Consider the following 17466-nt stretch of genomic DNA (forward strand, 5'->3'; position numbering starts at 1 on the left):
CTTTTACTCTCCATCATCTTCTTAGCTGTTTCTTTTCCTTCAGTTGGGTCAATAGCTCCAACTAACAGAGAAGAAAAGATTATTGAGATGGAATTTTTATTAAAATTATAATAAAAACCTTTACAAAGTATTTTTTGAGTCAATATTAAGATATAGAATCGAATAGTGTGTTGCCACTGTTAAAAAGTATTTATCAAAATATTGAAAACGATAACGCACAGCAGTAATAAAGGAGAAAATCACAAAATTGTAGTAACTCTTCCACCTGCACTATCCTATTTGATTAAAATTACAGTTAAATTGGTCACCAGTAATTAATTTAGAAAATAAGATAGTTATTTACTAAACGTCAGAAAAAAAAACACCAAAACTTATGGATTAACCATTTACTAACTGATTTAGGGAACGTACCTTAATCTACACGGTACGATATGTGTTTCATCGTCAAATAGAACAACTAATTATCCATCAATCACAAAGAAAACTAAAAAAAAATTCTTTGAGTGGGTACTTCCTAATTCTTATGAGCCATAATAATAGATTTTAATTGACAAAATAACTACCTTTAATTTTTATTTTCTCCCCTCAGTGACTTTGAATATATTATATTCCGAATAAGATCGATGCCATACTTCACTGTTGTGCTGAGTACATTTCAGCTGACTTTACGAAAAATACAATTGAAGGTTCTCTCCTTTAGGTAAATTAAAACTTTTTAATTTTTTTTTTTTGTCAAAAAATCACTACTGTGAAGTAAGTCATCCTCATATTATTTAGATATACCTAGCCCTTTAGTTAAACTGTAAATTTAATAATTTTTTTATTCAAGTTCACTCCTTACTTCTCATGTGAAGATTACTAAAGACCATGTGGAACAAGAAGCTTTCTAGAAATTTATACTTCTATTATGATTTACAGAGGAACAGTTTGTACCCGGATGGACTTGGTAACATCCGGCATTTGTAAGACATGTTTAGAAACATGAGAACAATATGGTTCTAACAAGGTGTACAGATGTGAATGGTAAACAGCAAAAACATTGGCATCGTCCAAGTTTTCTTATAATAAATTTTTATAAACATTTGTTAAAAATCATATCCATCACCTTTCATGCAATAGAATCGACTAAATTTCCTCAGTAGTTTTAAAAATCCTTTTTACGTAGGCTAAGTTGGGAAAACTATTGTAGCTCAACTTAAGGAAAAACAGAAAAATAATACTATCTAAAATAATCTATTATACTGACATCCAATACGAGTACGTACGCTCAAACTTAAAAACAAAGTTTCTACTTGACTTATGAAAAAAAAACCTTGAACATTCCTTCGGTTCAAGCATGCTTTTCTTCAACCTCTGTGAAGTAGGGCCTGCATCATATAAATATTTGAATTTTTTTTTAGAGTTCTGGTAGCCCCAGTAAGAGTTCTGGAGTTCTCAATTATTTACAGAAAGAGTTATATTGTTTGAAACGCGAAGAACTCTATTTAAAGATACGCGAGCTAATAGAACGTTTATGTAAATTATAAACTTTAGCACTTTGTTTACTAATAATAATTATTAGAAGTAGGGGAGGGGGAAATATTGTTACACTAACTGTTAATGGGCCTAACAGAACTCCCAAAATACGACCAATAATTTTCCAAAAGATGAAATAAAAAAGTTTCATACTGAGAGGTGGTGATAATTAAAAATTATTTGAATTCTGGTAGCTGACTTAGGAATTTTAGAGATATATTTTTGATATACATTTCTGTTGTTAAAAATACGAAAAATACCAATTAAAAATACACTTGAATATTATGAATATTTAAAACCCTATAACTCTTTTGTTATAAACATTCACTCTTTTATTATTAAAGATAATTTTAGAGCTCTTTGTAGGGTTAACAGAACTCTCAACTGAACTCCCATAACACGACAAAAAATACTTTTAAAACTTCCTTAAGAGTTTTAGAGTTCTCAATAATTTTAAAAACATTTCTGTTGTTTCAGTGTTCTATGGTGTTAAAGTTGAAAATGCCGACGCCCTATAACTATTTTGCTATAAACATTAGCGCTTTGATTACAGAACTCTAAACAGAGCAGTTGGTTATCGACCCAAATATTTTGACAAAAAATTGTTATAAGTACCACAAATTTGTAAATTTAACATCATAGAACTCTTAAACAACAGAAATGTTTCTTAAAATTATTGAGAACTATAGAATTCTTAAGGGAGCTACCAGAACTCAATGAATTATTTATTTTCACCACCTCTCAGTAAAAACATTTTCGATCAAAAATTGATTCTTGTTTTTCTGGAGTTCTCTTAGCCTCCCTAGGAGTTCTAAAAATTATTCTCAATAATCGAAGTGCTAAAGTAACACAAATTTGAAACTATAACACCGTAGAACTCTTAGACAACAGAAATTTTCTTTAAATTAATAAGGACTCAGATTTCTAAACAGTGTTCAAATATTTAGAGCGGAGTGGTAGCCAAATTCAAAGAGGTCTTCCTTCGAATCCGAATTATAACGAATTCCATTTAAGATTAGTACATCGGAAATTCAAGATTTATAAAGTGTGTTATGTGATTGTTTTAAATTTAGTCACATGCTATGAAAACACAATTTTGAATATCACGATAAAGGCGGGTTGATTGTTTTTCAACTCGCCTTACCTAGTCCCAACATGTAATCTATTCTTTAAATCGTCAACAGACAACGTTAAAGTCACGATGAGGACCGACCCTTTTATCATTTATCCTCATCGGTCAGTTGTAGGGATGGAATATCGAAAGCAAAATATCGATTATTTTTCATTAAAGTTAAAATAATAAATCTATAATTTTCTGATCTTTCTATATTTAAAAATATATTTACTAAATCAGTTATTAACTATTTTATATCTTCATATAGGTTTTGAAATACGAAGCTTAAACTATCTCTTGATTCAATGATAACACATTCTATACATTGATATGGATTGATAATTAGTTTTATTTTCTACTCTTTTTTTTCATTAAGTTATTATACTTCATCAGTGAATCTATTATATATTTCTTTTTATTGTGAGATTTGATATTAATTTTTAAAAAATGGGTAATTACGTTTATAGATGGACGAAAAAATTGGTCCGCAAATAAATAGGGAAAATCACAACTGGAACTAGCCGATAAAAGAATGATTAATTAGGACGATTATATGAGGAAAGTTTGTACAAACAGTTTGTTATCAATAATTGCCAAGTACATTGGTCAGAATAGCTTCCTTCCTATTTATATTTAATATTTTATTTTGTCTTTCAGTCAAACTAAAAACGAACAATATTGAAGCCTAATCTCCTAATTGCTAGAATGAATCCACCAATCACAAACACATACATTTTGACTGAACATTGTCAGGAAATTTTAAATAAAAATATTCAACTCAATCAGTGACAAGAGTCGTTTTATAGACAGTAAAACTTCCAATCAAATAATTTATGACTACCCTATGCGCTTCAGTTCAAGAAATACCCCCACTATTTTATGGGTACTGCTATGTATCGAGGAATTAGCCATGATTTCAACAATATGTCGTTTATTAAGGTGTTTCGTCATCTGCCCCTGATCAGGGTATCCTTCTGGGAAGCTTTTAGCATCCTCGGATATGGAAACATCTGTATTAAGTTTGTCACATTACCAGAGGCCCCTGAGAAAATTAGATTGACTAACCTTTAAGTATCGAAGCAGAAAATAGGTTAGGACGAGGGACCAGAATCAAATTAACCAGGCAGATTCTTCCTGGAGAGTCAAATTTTGTTTTTTAACATCCTCGGCTCTGAGGAGGGGGACGCCTGCCTCGGGAGTCTTCGGACATCGATAACCAATCAGAGAAGAGATTTAAAAATAAGGTAACGCCCTAAAAGAGAAGTGGGAGAAAAATACAGAGAGGGAATTTACAAGAGAAGAACAAGACACTCTACAGGAAGGGCTAGATGGAGGAGCACACTCTACAGAAAGGGCTAGACGGAGGAGGACCTCGTCAGTAGGCAGACTCTACAGGAAGGCTTGGACGGGGAAGCAGCACCACAGTCAGGATGCTGACTGAGACACCAGACGAAGTCGTGAGAAGGGCCACCAGACATCCCTTATGACACAGAAGACACCTACGGCACTACATCCCACGGCATCAGCAGCTATAAGTATAAATTAACTAATAAGTAATCACGTAATAATTTATATTTTATGGCAACCTTTATCTGAATCATTTGAATCATTTTAATTAAAATAACAAATTGTAAATAAATACTTAGTTTCTTTATATAGTTTATATACTGTTATATATCCCAATATACCACTCTTTATTAACCTATATGATCAATGGTAAGAATATTTTATGAATATAAAGGTATTTAATTGGTAAACTGGTAAACACACAAACAGCCTTTGGAAAGGAATCCAATTATAATAATAATTTTTAGGACTCAATTTATAATCAATTAATTAACTTATTTTGGATAATAGCCTTCAGCGATTATCCTGGCATCCCAAATAAATCTGCTACCAGAACATAGTTGTACTTCATAAATGTATCACAATCACAATAAATTATTGAAAAGCGAGTATAAACGCAATTATTGTACATAAATTCATACAATACACGCAATAAATACGAAAGTAAAAGAGGCGATGAAGAGATTTGCTATGAGAGCATCAGCCTTCTGGGATTGCTGGAAAAAATCTTAACCACCTCGATGGTTGCCTACTTTGATTTACTTTCGACAAACATTCTGAGATTACTAAAATGGAAAAATTGGAAGAATGGAATCTAAAAAAGTTTTTTTTTTATTCGTTTCCCCATTATGTTTATAGATAAGTATTCTGGCGAATAATTGCGCTCATTGAATCTTACCTGTTTTACCGAAGAATCAACGTATATTAATCTTGTCCTTTGAAAGGTGTGGCTGTGATCTTTTGATCCGAGAAGATGTCAACTCAACAATGGTACCTTACTAATTATAGCATGTTTTCAGAAAGAAATCATCTATAATTTCACTATTTTCTTTTACCTTGTGTTACTACAAACTATGGGGAACCGCGGCTCCCCCCCCCTCGCCTACATCCATCATGATATTACAAATTGTTTTTATAGTTTAGACATTGAAAATCTGACCTAATAGTGGAGTAATTGAATACTCAAGGGCAAAAGGATTTAGTGCTAAAGAAATAAGAAGAATTCATTCGTACCATGTTTCATCCATATATTTATGCTAATGTAAAATAAAAAGTATACAAATAATTAATTAATGGTGAAAAAAACAAACAAAACATAATTGCCAGTAAAGAAAAAGTAGATACTATCAAACTAAATAGTACTACAATAAGTGTAGAGCAAAGATGAGAATCAAAGTTAAGTTAAATTAACATAGATAAATGATAAATTAAAATTCACAATAAATAATATAAGCAATCCGAAATAAGAAAAATTAAAATAAATAAGTATGAAAAATAAAGTAAAAAGTAATTTGAATTATAACTTATGAATATTCAAATAGAGCAAGATTAATCAGCTGTTTTTTATAATATGTACGCTTTTGGAAAGGAAAAAGCAGTTGAAGTTTTTTTTTTTTTTTTTTTTTATCAATGGTCTTATAAGATGAGTATATTTAATGAAGCGAAGAACATAAAAATAGTTTTTAGACAATATTTGGCAGTGAATTATACTATAAAAATGAAAAGTTCCCAAGGCTTATGTTAATAAGAAACACTTTCTTAAAATTCTTTGTTTTGCTTTGAAAAAGTAGAGTTATATACCTCTTTAAGTTCACACCATTCTTAATACTTCGACACTGTTTTTTTAATACGTCGACATCCTTTTCCTGATTCAATGTAATAACAAAATAAACCTCAGTGAACGACGGTGTACTCACTTCAAGCAAGAGAGAGCACTATCGAACATCTCACCGGAAGGCGACTGAAGGAGTGTGATCGAATGACCTGTGGATGATCTATGAAATGAAACTATGAATGGAGCCTGGTGCCTATAGAACCGCTTAGGGCTAAGACCCTTCTTAATGTTACTTAAGCCAGTGTTATCATATATATATTTTTTTGTAAGAGGTGATAAGTTTTATGATGAAGTAACTGTAAATATGAATTGTTTACATCTCTATTTTGTTATTAAAAATTCTATAAAATTTAGTTCGAATATAATTATCTAAAATTATTCATCATCATCGACTATATTCATCATAAATTATTTAAATATATATGATCTCTGTAGAATCAAAACTATGTTTATTTCTGGATGCAGTAATGCTGTTTTATGCTGATACATTCTTTCACCCAATCATTGCTTGGTTTCGCTTATATATGTATATTTGGGAAATTCAAACATGGAATTTTATCCATTAGTCCTGATTGAAATTATTACTATAAATTTTATGGAAAATTTACTTTAGTAATCATTATTACATTATACACTTACTATCATTATTGGACAGTTTTGACTAAAACGTTGTGTTATACCTTATATCAAATGATTAACTACAAATATAATAGTCTAGAAGTAAGTTCCATTGTCATTAATAATACTGATATTATTAAATCTATTAATTAATAATATTGAATAAATAAGAACCAATATAATAAAATAAAGTAAGGAAGGCTCAGCAGAAGGTGCTTTGGCAACAAATATTTAATATCAATGCTACATTCATAAACCATGAAAAGTACAATTGCAACTTACAGTTAATAACTATGATTAATAACTATACATATCCATACATATGTAAGCTGGAATCGGGCATTATATTCAAATTATTTGATTTGTTTATTTATTATAATTATTAATTATAAACAATAACAACCTACATTTTTATTTATTATATATAAAGGTAAATATGGGAGCGTACTGTCTCAATGGTAAGGTTCTGTGCTACTAACTCCAACGACCCAGGTCCGAATCCGATTCCGACTCTTACAGATAAGTATTTATTCTGTTATTTATCATTATTCTGAGTCAACCCTGTGTGTTCAGGAGCCCTCCGGGTTCCATCCAGCCTCAGAAAATAGGCGAAAAATCTGGCGGTCGAGCGTGATTCTGACAAATACTTCCTTGCAAAGTACTGCTCCCCTGACCCGTCATGAGTTGCAGCAGTATAGATTTATTTTTAATTAAAAGTAAATATTCAAATTGAATCTATAAACAGAAATGAATTATCAATCATCATTTTGTATGGATTTATTTGAAAACGATAACAATTTCCTATTCAACTTAACTAACATCCTTTCTAAGGTAAATTAATAAGTATGCGATTCAGATCTATAAATAACAACCAAAATAATCCTAGAACCTAGGAAAGACGTGAATCTAATCCGCATAGGTCTGGTTCCTGTCTCGACTTGACCCCATTCCTGACCCTGACAGCATCTCCTGCGAGGCTCTTACTTCGGCGATGCCTTCCTGGCTGAGTAAACAGCACAGAATGTAAACAGAAGAACCCGACAACGGCTAAATATATCTTGAGGAGCGCCAACTGTCGAGCGATCGGTGGCTCTAATAATACTGGCGCGATTGGTTGTGGAGGGACCACCTCAGTAGCGTTAATTATATTGTGGCGAAGGAGGAAGAGGAGCTCTTCAACTTCAGCTGAAATTGAATAACACACTCTAATATCAAAAGGTAAGGGCTCTAGGGGTGGATCAAAGATGAAACAGATATCCTTGGCAGAATTTCAGGGTACGGAGAGATTACATCAGTTATATTACTCGTAAATACATGATTTGCAACCTCTGCCCCATCCACACTCAACATAAGGCTACATGAAATTCATAGAAACTACCTTGGGATAAATTTGATAATTCGTTAGAAAAAAGTCCAATTTTAGTTAACTTGGCACATAAATAAGATATTGTTTATTTACAAAATATCTGACAGAATTATTAATTAATTATTGTTGCATATGTAAGGTAGAAATCATAATCTTGATGTACATTTATGGACGACACTTTAAATTAGAAACTTCAAATATTCAAGTAGATCATTTAGCAATCCGAAAAGAAAAACACTTTAAATTGCAGCAAGATTCAAAATAGAAAAAATCGTAGATACACAGCTTTGGCTTTGTGACGACGGTACGACATAGATGAATTTGAACCTCAGATTATTTCTGAATTTTTTATACAAATAAGGTTAGATAAACATGATCTAAGAAACTAACTAAACTTAAATAAAACTATTACACACATTTTAACTAACAAGTTGAAAATAAAGAGATTAAACATTAAACAGACAAGAATATTTATTTTAAAAAATATATTAGCATGTTTTCAATGCCCTTCAAAAAATATTAATTCAACAGCATCAGAGTTTTCTGATTTTCACCTTTATACTGGAGTGATCATTAATAGTATAAATTATTGAACCAAAATGAGGATATATACTGGATTCTCAAAAATTTGATGTAGTTTTTTCATCCATAAGGCCAGGTAATTTATACTATGCTTCCTTAAAATTGTTAGATTCGCCTTTTTACAGATTACCAACGATAAAAATTGTAAATATAAATAAATAAAAAGTAAAAAGTAACTTACAATAGCATAGACAATTTTTTTCTACTCTCGTGCACACAATTTTTCAATAGCTAGTTACTTATATAATCTTTGGTAGTAATTTTTTTTCTTATGTATACACATAGAAATTGATAGATTCATACATATAATATACACATATATTGTGTTTCAATTTAACTATAAACCATTTTTTTTTCTCGCATATATTTTATGTTTGTATTTCTTTCTTCCTATAAGCAATTATTTATAAATATTATAAATACTTTCATGAAATTATCAGATTCGTCCTTTTTAGAGAGGACCAATTATATAAACTTAATATAACCACTTTTAATATAAATAAATGAAAATAAAAATCTTACAACAATAACACAAGCATATTTTTCCTCTTATTCAATTATAATTATTTATCTTTTCTGGAATATTCACACTAATTAGTAGCCAATTTTTTTGTACACTGTTACGCTTATATAATCTGTTGGTAGTAATTGTTGTCTTATATAAATTTAATTCCAATATAATTTCACATTAGCTATAATATCTATCAGCAATTTTTCTCTTACATGTCTTTGACATTTATATTTAGTTCTTCCAAACTAAGCCAATTTTGTATTAGTTTAATATTTAATAAATAATTTTATTTTAAAAATTTAACCCTACTCTGGAGTTTGTATAAATTACAATACAAATATGTATAAATTTGTGGAACTGATCTATAGATGTTACAATTTAAAATTTGCATCATTAATTAAGTAATATTCTAAAAAATAAAAAAAATATTTTCAAAAATTGAATGGAATTGGTTTTAAATCGGCTATTTAAAACTAGCCGCTATATTTAAAATTGGCTATAAGTCTAAAATTATATAAGGGCCATGAGTAAATAAGTAAAGCACAAGACGCCAAAATCATGCGCAATCCAGTTATATTTTATAGAGTACCATTCATAGATGCGCAAATTCAAATAAAGTTATTTAATGAAATTGTATATTTTCCAAAATCACATAAAAGAACGCACCTAAAAAAACACAATTTTGAAAAAAAAAATTGATTATTTCAAAGTTTTAGTATTGGAATTGAGAGACAATAAAAATATAAAATAATGAAAATGTATACAAAATATTAACCATTACTACCTCTACGTGCGAGCTGTCGAGTACGTTTCATGTACGGGGAAAAAATAAAAATAAAATTTTAATGGAAACCGCACTTCCATTAAAATCTACATTGAGCCTGCACATGACTTCCTAATTTCTAATATTCTTCTCTAATGCACTTTATTCTGGAATTTCCTAGGAAATAGCATACATTTTTTGAAAAATGTGTTTTTATGGTTATCAAATAAAATTTTATAACCAATTCAGGTTGTAATTTTTTTTTTTTTATCAGAAGTGCATCATATCATAATTGGAGTTACTTCTGTTCCAGGAGCTAATATCACAGTCTAATTATGATGACGAATTCCGACGGAAAATTGAGTTCTAATTGATTTTGTTCTTAACTCTTATTTGATTTTCCGCACTGTTCGCATTCAAATCGCCAAAAAACAGTTTACGTAGTGCAATCCATGCCTTCAGAGGCGTTGGATCAGAAAAGTTTCCAATACTAATTATTGTATTAATAACTGAAACTCTGATTTATTTTCAGAATCCATAATTATATATATATATACCTCACCCGATTGGAAATGTCTGAGTTAGATGTGCTGAAGAAGGTTACAAATTAACAGTAACCTCAAACAATAGACCACATTCCACTGTTATGGAACAACAAAAATGAACTATCATTTTTTCGGACTATTTTTTCTGACTTCTGGTTGTTTCAGAAATGAAGTATTTATTTTTATTCTTTTAGATGGTAGAAAGTTTTATTTCGGAATTTCGAAGTATCACAACTTAAGCGATGAAATGCAATATACATTTAAAAAGATCATAATATAAGATAAATTATTTTATTCTAAATTTTCGAAAAGGTAGGAACTAAAACAGCATAGGTCTACAACCAAATATTTGATTTGATGATTTTGGCTGATCTTTATGTGCCTCAAGAAAACACGGTAAAATCGAAAATTAACTCATTTTTCTTCCATCACATATACATTTTTTGAATATCCATGATAAATGATAAGTAAACTAAGAAAAAAAATCATGAAAATCTTCCATAGTTCCTAGGGTACTCATTTGGTCGATTTATATTTTTTATGAAATCAAGAATACCTTAAAATATAGCAAATGGAACAAATCGGATACACCTAGGCTAATTTGAATTAAGGTATAAAAATAAAGCTTTATAATTATGTAAATAAATTTATGTGAATTTTTATTAGCTTCAAGTAAAGAAAATGTATGCTTTATGGTCATCAACAGAAAGAAAGAACACTAGTCTTTCTAAATACTGGTCAAAACTTGAACGAGTAATAAAGTTTTCAATATGTAAACAAATTTAGTTACACCAGCAAATAGAAAAATGTCAATTTTTTTTTTTCTCAGAAGATTTCTACATTTAACATGTAGAAAAAATAATATAAGCAGTTCAGATATTTAAATAATCTTTAATATTATTATACATTTATGTACGTATATAACAAGTTTTCTGATTGCAATATCCTTACATATCATTAATCCTTTTCCTTACCTTATTTCGTAGATAAGAAGTTTTAATTAATTTTTTGAGGAAAAACAAGAGTAAAGTACAGAAATACACTCCGAGATCACTTGGTATTTGTAGTTTGATGTGTACTCTGAAAGAACGATCTGGAATGTTTACAATGTCTCGGCTGTTGAGCCCTGTTAATCCTAGACAAATTAGTTCTTTTCTCTGGTCGAGAAAAAAGAATCAGTGAGTAAAAGAGTTTCATTTTTCTTCCTATTGCGTCTGGGAGAAGTAAGTAAATCAAATCTAAAGTGTAGGCATATAAGTAAATATTAATAATTGTAATTATTTTGGCTACAGAATCGATTTCTTAGAATAGCCAACACTCTGAAATAGAAAACAAGAAATGATGTTACTGTGAAAAAAAAACTAAAAGCTTAAGATATTTTAATAAAATACTGTGTCTTTTTTTATCTCTCCAACGATGGAGCCCCTTAGTGCAAAATATGGACCATTGATCTTTTCCCAATGGCTCAAAATCAAGGATTTCAAGAAAAATTTAGTGGTTTGGAAAATGATGACAATTACAGGAAAACGATTCTCGAAGATTCTGAATGGAGAAAAAAAGTTAACAATTGTAAAAAATTAAAAAATACTATTTAATTCAACCTTGATAATGTTGTCTATCCTTAGAAAGAGCGAGATAAATTGGATATCTATCCAGAAGGGACTTATGAACTACCTGTAATAGAATATGTTTAGTAACACATGCATCCATTCATATTTTGATGCCAGTTGAGATCTTATCTGGGGTATACTGTTGTACCAATAGGACAACAAGGGAGAATAAGTACAAAAATCCGCAAATCATACATTAAATTGTACTGTTTGTTCCAGAAACTGTGAAGTTTGAGTCCACACGAATTATGATCTACTATACCAAATCCCTTTGCAATGAACCTGTGTGTTTCCGAAATAGATCTTAAAAATTTGTCCCTCCTCGAAAAAAAGGTCATTCTAATGTTTTAAAGCCACAAATAAATAAACAAAAATCATTTAATATCCTTTTAATTATTCATTACAACCGTTTCCCACTGTTTAGAAACTTCCTAAAATATCATTTATCGATACTTACAATTGTATCAAAATGTATAAAAACATAAATTTGATGTTAGTTATACAATGACATGATACAGACATGTGGATAATCTGCCCAATGATAATAATAATACTTTATTTATTCTGGGACGAGTCTCTTTAGAATAATACAGAGAAATAGACAGATGAGGGCTGAGGAACCTCAGAGTTACTTAAACAAAAATACAAAGAAATATAAACAGTCATTATAAAAAATAATTATAAGTTACTTTCTCACTTTAATCAGTTGGACAATAAAAAATAAAGAATTAAAAAAAAGAAAATTGTATACAAATAGTTAAGAATTATATAATTGCTATATCTAAATATAATAATATTGATTAACAATTTAATGGGATCGGAATGGATAAGTAACTATTGAACAGGCGGGATTTAAAGGTAGAGAGGGTATTAGAGTGACGGATGTCGGAAGGGATGGTGTTCCATAGGGATAAGGATCAGATAATGAACGATCTATCGAAAGCAGGAGTTCGGTGGGTCCTTGTGTATAAACCTGAAGACGGGGATCGGGTATTGCGGGAACGAATAGAGGATTTGAACTGAAGGAGCTCGGAAATTATGAAGGATCGTCGATCCAAGCCGACTTGGAAGATGAAGGATGCCAGGAAATACTTACGACGGTAGAAAGGATAAAGCCACTTTAACTCTGCATAAAAACGGGAAACAGAGGCGTATCTTGGTATCCCGAAAATGATTGAAGTCCAAGTTTAGAAACTGAAGAAAATTGAAACAAAGTTTTTATTTTTATAACCCTTAAATAAGTTGTTTTAGTTTTAGTAAGTAAGAGATATGCCGTAACATAATTTTCCAGTAGTTTCCTTGTTTTAAGCTTTCATATATTTTTTAGTAGTGTATTATTTAATGGCTACCAATAGAGCTTACTTTTCTCTTGTGAGCCTTAATTCTTAAAGTAGACTATTGAGTCTTGCAACTCAGATTGGACTAGACAAGACTATGATCAACTCGTCTGGTTGCTATATTTCCGTGCGAGTCATGGATCCTCACGAAGGCATCTGCAGAACGAATAATGCGTTTCGAAAGGAAAATCCTTAGACGGATAGGACTAACAACAGTTGTCATCTTTGTTTCACTCTGACAGCCCTGACGAAGCTCTGCAAAGTGGAGCGAAACGTTGGTTAACAGCAGTGTATTGTTAATGGTTTTCTTCTACTATTTTGATACCACTATTTTATTGACCACGGCCCGGACTATCTTCCTATAGATACAATCTATTTATATTTTTTAGTTAATTTTAATATAGTTGGTTCAAAAATATTTGTATTTAAACTATTATTTATACTTTCCATTATTTAATAATCTAAATCGAGTTAACTTAGGCGCTGTTGCATATAAAAGCTGTGAAATAATCCCGTCTCCCCGGAGTGTATTGCGGGTCTAGGTCTCATGCGATTTTTTAGCCCCTTCGAAGTGATCGTAGATTCACCGATATACCACTGCGGAACACAACACTTTTCAACGTTTTACGGTCGTAATTTTGCCAAAAAGTGCAAAATATATTAACATTTTATTTACTGTTTTTATTAATTATTCTTTAAAGAAATAATTTCCTTTTTTTCTTTTTTTTTTTTTTTTTTTTGGTTAGTTTTGACACCAAAGTGGTTGTCAGTAAATAACCATAAATATTACTGCCACTAGGTTGTTTCTTTCGTCACCGACAGTTTTTACAATTGTGCTTATCAACTTCGACAAAATAAAGCTTAGCTCACCCAAAATAGTAATTTACAACAAGCAACATTTTTAATTATGTGTGATAACACTATCAACCATAGATAGCAGTCAGTAGGAAGTTTATTATACGCTTGTCTGGAGGAAGCCTTACATCTAATGTAGTTAGTTACCTTGTCAATAAGTTCAAAAAATACAATAAAGAATATTTCAGTAGCTTAGCATGAGTTCGATTTATCAAAATTATATTGTTTAATTAATTGGTTAGATTAACCTTGAATTCGTTGATCGACCAAACTTTAGTGAGATTGGCCTTCAAAGAACATATTTTTTGTAACTATTTATATTCGACATTACCAACTGATTCAATTAATTATTGATTTATTTAAAATGTTTTGTTGTTCTTGGTCTAAGTCGTAAATTAATAATGACTGCCATAAGGTTTAAAAGAAAACAACTTTATGCTAGCAGCCATTCATTTTATTTTCAAGAAGAATTAGTTTTTAATATTTAAGTTTGATTTTTCTGTTATAATTAGTTATATTATTTTATCAATAACAACTATAACTGGTAAAAAAAGAAACTTATAATTTTGAAGCACTTATTATTTCGACTGGAAATAATTATGAATAATTTTATTGTTATCTAAACGGTATTCAATACTAATGGACCTTGTAACTTCATCATCTGTTTGGACAAACCGGTAAGGTTAGATTTATTTACTCCCCCTCTACGTGATGCCACAGGAAACCCATGGGCAACTGGTCACTGTTCCCCCTGACGGTGGTTGGGGCTGGGTCATCATAATGGTCAGTTTTGTTGGCTTCATCATCATGGACATGCCCTGCATGGGATTCCAGGTGATCGAGCCATTTCTCCTCGAAGCACTCCAGGTGTCAAACCCTTCTGCTACCTTAATCTTCTCCACCTACGTGCTTCTGATGCAGATTCTTGGTAAGTTAAACTGTAACCAGTAATAATAGAAATAAAATCATGTAGCTTTACAATATACTCGTGTGCCTCAAACAAAATGTTTAAATAGGCGAACCGTAACTATTTTTATCTACCCAAATTACTTGATCAAATGATTCTGACACTATATAATATATAAGATAGAGCTCTATTCATGTATCTCACACTGAAAAAGTAAGGAGCTAATGATGTGCAGTGTATGTATAGTTGACAAGTTAAAAAAGATTCATATATTATTTTCAAAGAATTTGTTTATTCTTTCCGTATTAAGATGATGAGATGAAAGAAACTTCCTTTAATTATTTAATGAATGTCATCTAATACTCTATTTCAGATTTCGTTTTGGGCTGTTCTCCCTATCTTCTGGAAATATTATTTCTGTAACTGTATCATTTAAATTTAACATTTATCATTAATATTTATGTATACAATTAAAATATTTACCTTATGGTCAAAGTTATCCTTTTCTTAACTGAATGGATAAATGAGCTCAGTCAATTTAGGTTGCTGTATGGCGCAAAAAGTTATCAGTGGAGTCCTTGATCACAGTTTTCAGATTTTGAGCCAGATTCAAAAAATTACATTGCTTCAATAACAACCATTTACACATACGTGTCAGTTTCCTGTAAATTAAATATCATCAACTGATTAATATAATATCTTTATCAACTGATAAATATCTTTACTATGCTTAAATAGTGGTACAAGAAAAAAAAAGATTAATTTTTATTTTATAAATGTCATATTCCATAATCTATGGAAGTACTGTTGGAATAGGCTATGGTTGAAGTAGGGATGGGGTACAGATATCGATATTATCGAAATATCGATATTTTGTCTCCAATATCCGATATTTTGATATCGATATCGAGTAACCGATAATATCGGAATATCGATATTCTCCTTCGATAATATCGTAATATCAGTTTCTAAAAAAAAAAAAAAACTTATATTACATTATTATATTAAACTCCAATGTAAAATATCTATAATCATATATTTAGGAGGAAATATTCGTACCAAAATAAAATATGGCAAAGATATTCCGATGTTATTTAATTTAAATATCGATATTTTGTTGAAGAAAATGTTCAAGCTTAATAATAGTTTTTCGATATTTAATGTTGATTATTCATCATATTCATTTCGATATTTGACATTTTTATAATTATTTATTTTAACGTTAGAAAAAGTATTGCGATATTGTATTATCAAAGGATCGATATAGTGTTTCAATAATTGAACATCCGTTTGATCTTTGATAATGTTATTATCGATATCGATAATTACCAACAATATTCTAATATTATTTTATTGAAATATCGATATTATGTTTAAAAATACTAGACACATTTAAAATGAAATATTGATATTTTGTTTCATTAATTTAATATCAATTTCGATATTAAACATATTTGATAATATCGATATGAAAGATTATCAACAATATCCTGATATCATTTAATCGAAATATGGCTATTTTGTTTAAAAATGCTAACAAATTATTTCGATATGTGACACTGTTAATAATATCCTTATGAAAATTTATTAACGACAGTAAGATATTATTTTATAGAAATATTAGTAATTCGCACAAAAAAAAAAAAATTATGAAAAATATAGAAATGGTATTTCGATATTCTATTCTGATAAATTCATATTCCTTTAGATGTTCTACGTTGTTATTAATATTGATATGTTATAAAAAAAAAAAATTTATGATAAGCTAAAAAAAGGTATTTCGATTTTTAATTTTGAAAATTTCATATTCATTTCAGTATTTTACATTGTTGATAATATCGATATCGATATTTCGATATATTTTTTTATAGAATTGTCGATATTTGGTTTAATAAGATTAAGAAAATTTTATAAAAAGCTAAAAAAAAGTATATCGATATTTTAGTTTTATAATTTCATGTTCCTTTCGATATTTTACATTGTTATTATTATCGATATTGAAGATTAGAAAAAACATAAAAATGCTTTATAAATTGATATCATAGATTAGAAACGATATTTAGATATTTCATTAAAAAATATTAAGAAAATCTTTTAAAAAGTTTAAAAATAGTTTTTCGATATTTTGAATTGATAAATTCATGTTCATTTCGATATTCTACATTATTATTATTATCGATATTGAAGATTAGAAAAAGCAAAAAATACTTTTTCGATATTTTAAATTGAAAAATTCATATTCCTTTAAATATTCCATATCCGATATAATATCGGAATATTGTTGCTAATAATCCATATCAAAATTACAACAATCTAAAATATCGAAAAAAATATGTAATATAAAAATAAAATATCGATATTCGTATTTTAAAATCTCTATATGTTATTTTAATCATTATAAACAAAATATCGATATTTCAAATAAAATAATATCCTATTATTGTTCTTATATCCCATATCAATATTACAAAAATAGAAAATATTGAAATAAATATGTAATATTAAAATAAAATATCGATAGTCCTATTTTAAAATTTCTATATGTTATTTTAGTCATTTTAA

At 29.3% G+C, this 17466-nt stretch overlaps 1 protein-coding gene across 2 annotated transcripts in view; it reads left to right on the forward strand.

The window, feature by feature from the left end:
* The first annotated feature begins 14497 nt into the window (after positions 1-14497).
* Positions 14498-17466, forward strand: part of LOC106689830 (monocarboxylate transporter 9) — a 25689-nt gene continuing 22720 nt past the window's right edge. For both annotated transcript variants that reach the window (XR_001344500.2, XM_014435015.2), the window contains exon 1: positions 14498-14925. Coding sequence is in view for 1 of the 2 variants with exons in the window: in XM_014435015.2 (XP_014290501.1) it covers positions 14709-14925 (217 nt within the window). In the remaining variant the exon portion in view is untranslated. The remainder of the gene's footprint in view (positions 14926-17466) is intronic.

This window comes from Halyomorpha halys, unplaced genomic scaffold, assembly GCF_000696795.3.
Source record: "Halyomorpha halys isolate HHAL.00 unplaced genomic scaffold, Hhal_1.1 Scaffold1488.1, whole genome shotgun sequence".
In the NCBI taxonomy this organism is placed as follows: domain Eukaryota; kingdom Metazoa; phylum Arthropoda; class Insecta; order Hemiptera; family Pentatomidae; genus Halyomorpha; species Halyomorpha halys.